Genomic DNA, 10,472 nt, shown 5'->3' with positions numbered 1-10,472 from the left:
ATAATAACTAATCAAATTAACATAGGTTGTTATTTGATACACCGTCATTGAAGTTTTCTAGACTCCACAAACGTGTTAAGAGCGTGACAAGTGTCACATTTATTTATATAATAAATTTTTATTTTTTACTACACCATATAATACATATTATCAAATCCTCAATATGTTTGTGGAGTCTAAAAATCTCCACTGGCAGTGTATCAAATAATTTTTCATTAACATAACTAACTCTAATATTATTTAAGTAATAATTAATATGTTCAAAATTTATTTAAATAATAATTATTTTACATTAATAAAATTAGCACAACTTTTATTTAGATCAAAACTTTTAATAATAATAGTAAACTATAATTATAATGATCACAACCTGTTTTCTTTATATTTTATACTGAGAGTTCTATTTAAGTTATAATTCTATCTTAAAATTAACACAATTTTTAAAATTAATAATTTTAATTATTTTAAAATATATATTATCATAATTTCTATTAAATTATAGTTATTTTTAAATACATAATCATCACCACCTCTATTTTGTTTCAACTTTTAAACTAATAATTCTAAATTAAATATTATAATTATTTTTTAAAATGAATTTAGTAATATGATGAAAAATAAAAGATATTCTCTTCAGTTTAAAAGTTTTTTTAAACTCATACTTTTATATATATTATAGATCATAAATAAATAAGTTATATAATATATAGTTATTATTGAAATATTTAATTATTTACCTTACAATTTTTATTCACCGTAATTTTTAAGGTAATTCGTGGTGTATATGTAAACTTCATTAAGGGCAATAAAAGGTTGCTGAATTTCGTTTAAGAGAATTGAGATTGTATTAGAAAACAACATAGAGTATATATTAAATAATAAAAATATTTATAAAAGATGATTAATTCTTTTTACTTAACTTTTATTTATTTAACCCATCCATTTGTGATATTCAGATTAAATTGTAAATTAATTATTTAATTATTTTAATTTGTAAATTACACAAACAATATAAATGTAATATTGTAAAGTAAAAATTATATAAATAAATATAGCGTTTATCACACTTTCAATAAATTTGTAGAGTTTAAAAAAATTCACCGACAATTAATTTCTTTTTATAGTATTCGATTTTATTAAAAAAAAAATCTACAAGCCTACTAAACTTTTTCTTGATTGAAATTTTTATGGATTGTTTCGACTGAATTTATTGTTACTGAATTTATGGTTGAAATGTTGAATCCAACTTCACCTCAAAATAAAACCAACTTTAAATACCTAAAATTTTATTTATACATGTTTAAATTCACCAGGGTGCCTAAAATAGAAAAATATATTCATCGAAAATGAAAAATTATGTATATTTATTACATAAACAACTTAAATTTAACGTGTTAAAAAATTTATTTTAAAATTTATCATAATTATTTTAAAATTTATCATACTTTTTAATTTTACATTTTAAATGCATGTTGTCTATGCAGTAGGAATAAACATGTTTACATTTGACCCATAAAATTTAAATATTTACCATATCATATCTAAAGTGACATTTAACACCTAAATTAATTGTTAGACTGATAAAAAAATCTTATTAGTAGTTAAAAAAACCAGTTAAGTTATTTTGAATTTAATAATTAATTCCAAATAATAATAATTTCAGAAGGTTTGTTGTAATTAACCTTCAAAATTTAAGAATGATAAAGCACGGGTAGTTATGCTGCATATTAGCCTAAAAGGCATAGGAGGAGGAAAAGAAAAAAAAAGAGAAGAACTGGTGGATCAAGGCCGAGCAGTTATGAATTCTTGGACCCACCCATGACCCAAACTATACTATACACTATACATTTAAATAAAAATATTTATACATCAAATTTTATTGCATTAATTTTGATTTGACGTAATTATATATATAGAATTTTAAATTATAATTTATATGTATATATAAAAATTTAATTTTAATTCAATTATATACAATTAAAAAAATGAGTATATATATTTATTTTCACATTTGATTAAATTTGTATATGTAATATATCAATAAATAGTATTAATTAGATAATATTGTATTGTTGTTAGTGATTTATGAAAGTAGAGTCAAATAAAAAATTTCATGTACAATATTGCATATTAAATTAAAGTTATGTATAATTTTGATATTTATCTATATTATTTTTTTATTTCAAGAATTATTTTTACAAGATTGATTAAAAATTATTAATTATATATAACCTTTTAGTAGACGTTTACTAACTTTAGATAAATTTTAACGTATTTATTACTCAATTTAATTTATTTTATTAAACCTAAATATCTTTTTTGACAGTGAATAAAAGGATTTCTGAAAAGTTTCTTAAAAATTGAAGAAGTTCAGCCGTTTTGGAATCATGATTTCATTATCAGTTGGTTTGGTGTCATAGTCTTTTTGACCGAAAACAAACACATCCTATCTAATGGCTTAGATTTGCCCCTCTAACTTGCTCACCTTGATTTTTCAAATAATTGTCTCATTCTTTAAAACGAAAAAAGAAAAATCCTATATTTATAAATCAAAATGATTTCAGAAAATTTTCAAGTTTATTTATTTTTTATTTTTCACGGAGTTTGTATTTGGACTTTTGCTTTTTTCAAAGTGTCACAGCTCCTCCATGACTCATTAGATCTTAACTAAAACATTAAGCTAAAGCAAATATGTTATATACAATTTTCATTAAGTGGGACCGAATTCCATCAATTCTTCTTTTTTAATTAAATCATACGGCTTAAAATGAATTTTTGACTGTGATTTCCACGCTGGGCGGTGGAGATTAGGTTCATTCTTTTTAAGAAAAGACCTAACAAAATAAATAATTTTGATATTGTTATAAAAATACCTAATAAAAAAACAAATTTGGTATTTTTATATATAGAAATAAACAACTATTCTTGATGGTGTAATATCAAAAGATATCTAAGCGATTATCAATGTATATGGATGTCCGAGACCTCTTATGAGTATTAGAGTTAACTGTGGTAAAAAAGTAGATGTATTCCTTTAAGTAATATAAGGAGGCATGAATGGTCTACGGGGTGGTCTAAGTAATAGAACATGGATAATGTGATTAATAAATTTAAATAATTTACGTGGTTAAAATGTTGACATATATTTTTTTTAAGAATACTTATTTGAATTTATCATATTGATGAGATTAAGTTAAAATATATGCTTTAAGGGAAAAAATATACATAAATATTTTAATAAGAATGATTAATAGTGTTAATTATTTGAACTAACTAAATATATCATAAAAATATTTGATCAAATTATGTTAAATTACAATACTGAACTAAATTTTAAATATAAACATATTAGAGGGACTGAAATCAAAATTTGATCATAAAAATAAACAGTGTTTTTTTTTTTGAATTTTTTTTATGTTACTGTTGTCGTCTTATGGTGACTTTTCTTTTTCTTTAACCATAATTTATTTCTGAAATTCTATTTTTTTTTTCTTGGGGAACTTATATATATTTTATGGACATCAACAAAGCTGAAAAGTTTACAGTCAACAGCAAGTATGCAATAATATCCCATTACCTTACTCCCTTCTTTGAATAATTTTCATTTTTTAAAACTATTTCTTTAATCTTTCAACATAATAATGCATTTTTTAATCAAGTAAAAACATCAATAAATTTGTAAATAAAATGAAGTGAAGTAAAGTAAATAAATGAAAAAAGAAAGCTAAACATTTTTACTTGTACATTTAGACTAGTATACATCCATACATACATACAAACATAAAAAAAGCTCACTTCTATTTCTCTTCCTTTCTCTTTCCTTTCTATCTTTCTTCCCATTTCAGCTTCTTCTTTTCACAGCCATTTATTAGATTCCTCTCAAGTAGTCATTTTAATTATTTCTTTCTTTCTTCATTGGATTGTACAGATTCCCAGCTCAAATACCCATCTCTAAATATTTTCATTTCTTCTTGATTTTTTGGCTTGTTTTTATTGCTTTTATTGATTCATGTTTTATGGGCTGATAAAATAGATATAAAAAACTCTTCTGGGTGTTTTTTCATTTTTAAGCTTTTTCTTTGTTCTGCAAACTAAACTTGTTTTCTGGGTTTTTGCACAAAAGTCTTTAATACCAGTTGAATTTGTCATATAAGGGTTGAAGAAACCAATCAAATTTATTCTCAAAAAGGTTTTCAATTTTTGGTCAAAGTTTTTGTCAATAATAAAAATTTTCTCTCTTTGTTATTTTTAAATTTATTTTTCTTCCCTTGAGCCAAAGAGAAAGACATGGGCAAGCAAGGACCTTGCTATCACTGTGGAGTTACAAGTGAGTTCTTGTTTCTCCAGTAAACTTTTTGGATATAAAGTTTTTAGAAAAAAAATGAACAAGAATTTGGAGTCCTTGGGTATATGTAAATGTTCAACCTTTTTCTAAAATCAATACTTTTGCTCTATGATTTATGTGCTTTGATAAATTATTACATCATGGGAATATGCAGAAAAAGGACCAGATTACATGGACAGAGATAATAAGTTTCATAATATATGCTGTTCTTTGTGTTGTTCTGTTTGTATGTGGATTTAGAACAACATATGTCCTTTTTTTTCCCAATCCATGTAAAGCTTAGAACTTGAGTTTGTTATTGAATTTAATTGTTTTTTTCAACCTCAATTCATTTTCTCAGCTTTTTATCTCTTGGGGTTGGTATTCTTTGACTCTTGTTTAAAGTTCCAACACATCTCACAAAGTAAAGTGAGATTGAGTTCTTTTGGATACTGGAGAACTGCTAGTCTATGTTGTTGAATTTTAAGATTTAACATTAAATTGGTATTGCTTTCCCATCGTTCTGTTGATGTCTGTAAGCCTTCATATCACGCCAAACCTCAGTCCTCTATTCAATTAAAGGAAATGTATTTCCTTGCAACATCATTGTTGACTCCTTTATAGGTGCACTTGCCATTGAGTTCTCGATAGAATTCTTGCTCATTTCCTCTTCTCATAAATAAGCTATTGTTTAAATTTCAATGCTAATAAGCAAGTACCCTCATGTTTGCTCTAAAATTTTTTTTTTTGGTCTTTGTTGATAAGAATTATCAACCTCCATTGGACTAGAATTCTATGTCAATCACTTTGAAGTGTTGCACTCATATCCATTTTAACTCATTGTTTTATTCTTTTTCTGTTCTTGGTAACATTCCATTCTATTTTGAAGTTCGTTGTTTTGCCTCTTAGGCCATTAAACACTTCATCCGCGTAAGTATCATTGCAGTTAAACATTCTCAATGACTTCCATGGTGTGTTTGCACCAATCACCGCAACTCAAGTTATTTCATTTGTAGCCTTTACTGGTCATTGATGTGAGTTTTAAATCTGTGTCAAGTTCAAGTGTTAATGGAATCTCTATTACACTTGTTGGCCTTGGTAGAGGCAAGAGCATCAACCCTGAGTACTTTTTAGGCAAAAGATGTCTATTGTATTAGCCATAATTTGAAAAAGATTTATCTGATGGTGCATTTATCTTTGAATTTGGCCAAGAAAATACTAATCTATAAATTTTGGCTCATGGCTCTTGCCATGATCTTATCACAGTTCTGATATCTCCTTATCTTTAATTAGTATATACTTCTTAGCAACAATGCATTGTGATAGGCACTCCTCTATGGCGTAATGGACCTCCTGAGAAGCCAGTATTGTGCAATGCATGCGGGTCGCGTTGGAGGACTAAAGGGACCCTTGCAAATTATACCCCACTTCATGCTCGGGTTGAACCTGCTGATTATGAGGATCGTAGAACTTCCAGAATGAAGAACATATCTATAAAAAAGAACAAAGAAATCAAACTGCTGAAAAGTAAAGCAAATCATGGAACAGCAGTTGTTGCCCCTGATTGCAACCTGGGTTTCCGTAAGTTTGTGGATGAAGATAGTAGTAATAGATCAAGTTCTGGATCAGCAATATCTAATTCTGAAAGCTGCGCGCAGTTTGGCAGTGCAGATGCTAGTGACTTGACAGGTTGGACTCAATGCCGTCAACATTCCTCATAGCTCTTTTGACTGCATGAGAGTGGATTGCATATTTTTGTCACGAAATGAAAGAGACCTATTGGATCATATACTAGATTCTTCGGAGTATCATAGTCCATCTTGTGAACTTGGTAGAGATTCATGAGTGCTATTTGTGGCTGAAAAGAAAATGGTTGTTTATCTTCCTAGAAATATAATCATTATATCTTAAATTGCCGAGTTGATCTTGGCTGATATCAGTGGCTTCATTGCATGGTTGTACTTTTAAAATGACCTGAAGTACTCATTTAAATTGTCTTCTCCATTTTTGTCCAGGACCTGCTCAATCTAATGTGTGGGAGTCAATGGTACCTTCTAAGAAAAGAACCTTCGTAAATCGTCCAAAGCAATCTCCTCTTGAGAAACTTACGAAAGATTTATATACTATTTTACATGAGCAACAGTCTTCATATTTCTCTGGATCTTCTGAGGAGGATTTACTTCTTGAGAGTGAAACACCCATGGTTTCTGTTGAGATTGGACATGGAAGTGTTCTAATTAGACATCCAAGTTCAATAGCTCGAGATGAGGAATCTGAAGCTAGCTCACTTTCAGTTGAAAACAAACAATATTCAACAAACGAGGCTTATTCACATTCTTCAACCTTCCCTGTATATAGCGATAGCATCAAGAAGGCTAAGAACCCGGCTGAACAAGGAATGCAGCACGAGCAACTTAAGAGGTAAATATTTCAGTATAATGTTTTACAAATTGTAACATAACCTGCTAGTATGAAACTAGTTTCGGTGTAGACAGTGGTTTTTCAACTCTGATATTATAAAATTTTACCATTAACACTTGGAAAGATCAAGATAAAATTTGTGGGAGTAAAGATGGCATGTATCCTACAACCACACTACATGTGGAATTAAGCTTGAAGTTTTACAAATTGTAACATAATCTGCTAGTATGAAGCTAGTATCGGTGTAGACAGTGTGGTTTTTCAACTCTGATATTATAAAATTTTACCATTTAACACTTGGAAAGATCAAGATAAAATTTGTGGGAGTAAAGATGGCATGTATCCTACAACCACACTACATGTGGAATTAAGCTTGAAGTTTTACAAATTGTAACATAATCTGCTAGTATGAAACTAGTATCGGTGTAGACAGTGTGGTTTTTCAACTCTGATATTATAAAATTTTACCATTAACACTCGGAAAGATCAAGATAAAATTTGTGGGAGTAAAGATGGCATGTATCCTACAACCACACTACATGTGGAATTAAGCTCGAAATCTCCCAAGTAGTAATTTTGTTGAATCTGCAGTTTCCAGGAAGACTTTTTAGTCTATGGTTTCTTCATGGCTCATGAGCCATGGGCCATAAGATACGCTTGTAGCTTCTCTAGAATGGGAGAAATTGGATAATAGTGCCTTCATTTGATGAATATTTCCTTTTTCTTTTTGGCTTTTGACAGGGACAAGGCTCAAATTGAAAAATCACTAATGCTGGAAAGTCAGAAGTCACCACTGTGTAACACAGATTTAAATGTAAGTTCCCCTGTTTCGTTTTTGTTGGAAACAGCTTTATAACTCAATTTTAGAGGTGCTATATATATATATTTATGTCTCAATTGAGCACTAGGAAATCCTAATTTTGTATGCAAACTCCGGATGTTTCACAATCAACCCCATGATTCCTCCATCTGAAGCAAAAGGTTGAATTGCCATGAAAAATTCACATCTGAGTGCATATGTTTGTTCTTTCTTCTGTGACAATATTTCGTGTGGAGCAGGATATCCTCAACTTTGAGGAGTTTGTGAAACATTTAACAAATGAAGAGCAGCAGCAGTTGTTGCAGTACCTACCTCCAGTCGACATTGCCAAACTTCCTGATAGGTATTTGTTTCTTTTTTATCAACATGGGGAGTAATACCTTTGCAGTTCCTGGTTTGTGTAAAATGGAATGCAATCACTAATGATAAGCTTGTTTTTCTATTCAATAGTATCCGAAGCATATATTGTTGAGATTAGATAATTGAGGAAAAGAAAAAGGGGAAAAACCAGTGATGTTATTGTTTTTCTAATGAGACGGCCACTAGTTGAAACATGATGTGGGATCTCTGATAGCTATCCTTGCACCTGCAGCCTCCAAAGCATGTTTGAAAGCTCTCAATTCAAGGAGAACCTATGTTACTTTCAGCAACTGCTTGCAGAAGGGGTTTTTAATATCTCTGTCCCAGGGGTGAAAGCTGAAGATTGTAGGACTTTGAAAAGACTTGCATTATTTAATTTGACTAAATCCCAATGGGTGGAACGCCGTCATGTACTTAAGGTTTGAATCAGTTGATGCACTTGTTGACAATGAACTTTTTTTGCTCACTGGATGCCTGAGTATATTCTCATTTCTCTGCTGCAGAGATGTCAAGATAGTATTGGAGCGCCTGTGGTTGCTAGAGGACCAACCGCCACTACATCAAACAATTTAGTGATCATGAAGAGATCATGTGACAGCCAAAGTCAAAATTTTCCAGGTCTATATCTTTTCTCGGATGTTATTACCTGCATGAAATAAATCCATCGTTAATCTTGTGAGCTGTTGTGATTGTTAACTTGTTTTTCTTTTTCAGAAGCAAGGACCATAAAGTGCCCCAAAAGGGTGGTCATGAAGGCTACTTGCGAAAACAAAGAAGTCATAGACAATGATGGTTCTTGCTTTAGTCCGAGAAGCCTATTCGCCTTGCCTCCTGATGGTAGCTCTCTTCTGCTGGATTCTCTCCATTTTGTCAATGAAAGTTCCGACCAAGATTTGCTGCTGGATGTGCCACCCAATGGGTCATTTCCGCAGGCCGAACTGCTTCATCCTACTTTAAGTTTTGGGCAACAGGCTAGCACTAGTAGTAGCTCAGCACGCTCACATCATGTCCATCCTTAGCAGTGGTTGTTAATTACTAGAACTATAAAAGTCTACTCCTTCTGCAAGAGATCCCCAGGACCGGGATCAACATATTTTGCATGCCAAACACTGAAGTCTGTGAATTGGGTTTGATGGTTGCTCTTTTATCCCTTGACCTTTTCGAACTTAGAATGCTAAAAGATGAATTTCGGTTGGGTTCTTTTTTTGTATAGGTTGACAACATACTGTAATATATAGCTCCAAACAGGGAAAAGCAAAAGAGGTGGTAATCTACAAAGTTTTTGTATGCAAATGTAGTTTTTGCATAGACTCAAATTTATATACCCCATTATCACTTTAGAATGTGAATATCTATGATTAGAACACTGCAAACCCACTATTACAGTTCGCATTTTAGGGTAACTTCTCAAACACTGCAGGTTTATTAGTATAACACAGAAAGGAAGTGCAAAGATACTATAGGCTTCTTTGACAAGACACGTGAAATCAATGAAAGAAGACAATGCAAGGCAAAATTCAGACAAGGTAAATGCAACCATCTCTGGTCGCCCTTGCATCTGCCATGTAGTGGGCCGATCATTGGGGATGTTTTGTTGGGTAAGGTGGGGAGCATTTTTGCTTTGGAAATCCGGAATAACCTACTAAAGTGGGGGCACCTATTCTTTGGTATGACTCGTGAGCTAAATGAAAATGAACAATGGGGTGTGCACTAGTCTATGCTTTGATGTAAATGCAATCACTTTAGCACCCCTTAATTGATGGGGGAGAAAAAGGTGAGAAAAAATGTACCTTTTACCTGTTTGTTTGACAAATATTGTCAAAAAACACAAACCACTTTTCGATTTTCATCTCAGGTCCTGAATTTTATCCACTACTTAAGGCTTAACTTTAAACAACAAATAAGTTCCAGATATGGCTTAATGGTCCATTTCCATTATCCAATAACTAACCAATTATGACATCAACACGTGTGCAAAAGCCACAACTGTGGACCTCTCGATACTGGATTTTGAAGGGTAAATTTACTCCATCTTAATCCTTTTAAGATGTGCTATTTGATATATGAGCTTTAATTTAGTGTAATTATACATATAAAATTTAAATTGTGGTTTATATGTATATAAAAAACTTTGATTTTGATTCAATTGTATACATATAAATAAATGAATACATATATTTATTTTTATATTGGACTAATATGATTGTTTGTATGCAATATATCAATAAAAATGATGCTAATTCGATAATGTTGCTAGTGATTTGTGAAAACTGAATTAAATCAAAATTTCATGTATGAAATCGTACAAAATCAAAGCTCACATTACACATTGAATCAAAATTTACGTAGAGTTTTGATATTTATCCCCTTAACATATTGCAAAACTCTAACTCTTGGTTTAGTGATGTTGAAGGTTGATTCTAAAAATTTATGTGATGGATTTGAATTAGAAGAACAATTTAAATTATTTGTAGTGTATGAGTTGGTAATGATTTGCTCCGGCGGTGTGTGAGTCAATTACATAGTTGTGATTTATTCTTCCATCTT

General features: G+C 30.4%; 1 protein-coding gene across 1 annotated transcript; it reads left to right on the top strand.

The window, feature by feature from the left end:
• Positions 1 to 3,769: 3,769 nt before the first annotated feature.
• LOC107939900 (GATA transcription factor 26) lies at positions 3,770 to 9,218 on the top strand. The gene is made up of 8 exons (XM_016873289.2): positions 3,770 to 4,327; positions 5,651 to 6,013; positions 6,340 to 6,745; positions 7,487 to 7,559; positions 7,805 to 7,908; positions 8,158 to 8,344; positions 8,429 to 8,543; positions 8,640 to 9,218. Exons 1-8 carry the CDS (start codon positions 4,288 to 4,290, stop codon positions 8,942 to 8,944), a joined length of 1,593 nt encoding a protein of 530 aa, XP_016728778.2. The 5' UTR covers positions 3,770 to 4,287; the 3' UTR covers positions 8,945 to 9,218.
• The last annotated feature ends 1,254 nt before the right edge of the window (positions 9,219 to 10,472 follow it).

Source organism: Gossypium hirsutum, chromosome A12 (assembly GCF_007990345.1).
Source record: "Gossypium hirsutum isolate 1008001.06 chromosome A12, Gossypium_hirsutum_v2.1, whole genome shotgun sequence".
In the NCBI taxonomy this organism is placed as follows: domain Eukaryota; kingdom Viridiplantae; phylum Streptophyta; class Magnoliopsida; order Malvales; family Malvaceae; genus Gossypium; species Gossypium hirsutum.
The sequence above is the reverse complement of the archived record's forward strand: the minus strand, read 5'-3'. Positions and strand labels throughout refer to the sequence as shown.

What these genes read in the sequence shown, in the direction of transcription:
- LOC107939900 (XM_016873289.2), top strand. Translation starts at nt 4,288, where the DNA reads ATGGGCAAGCAAGGACCTTGCTATCACTGTGGAGTTACAA. An exon ending in AGATGCTAGTGACTTGACAG is followed by an intron (nt 6,014 to 6,339) that starts GTTGGACTCAAT and finishes ATTTTTGTCCAG; the next exon opens with GACCTGCTCAATCTAATGTG. An exon ending in CCAAAGTCAAAATTTTCCAG is followed by an intron (nt 8,544 to 8,639) that starts GTCTATATCTTT and finishes TTTCTTTTTCAG; the next exon opens with AAGCAAGGACCATAAAGTGC.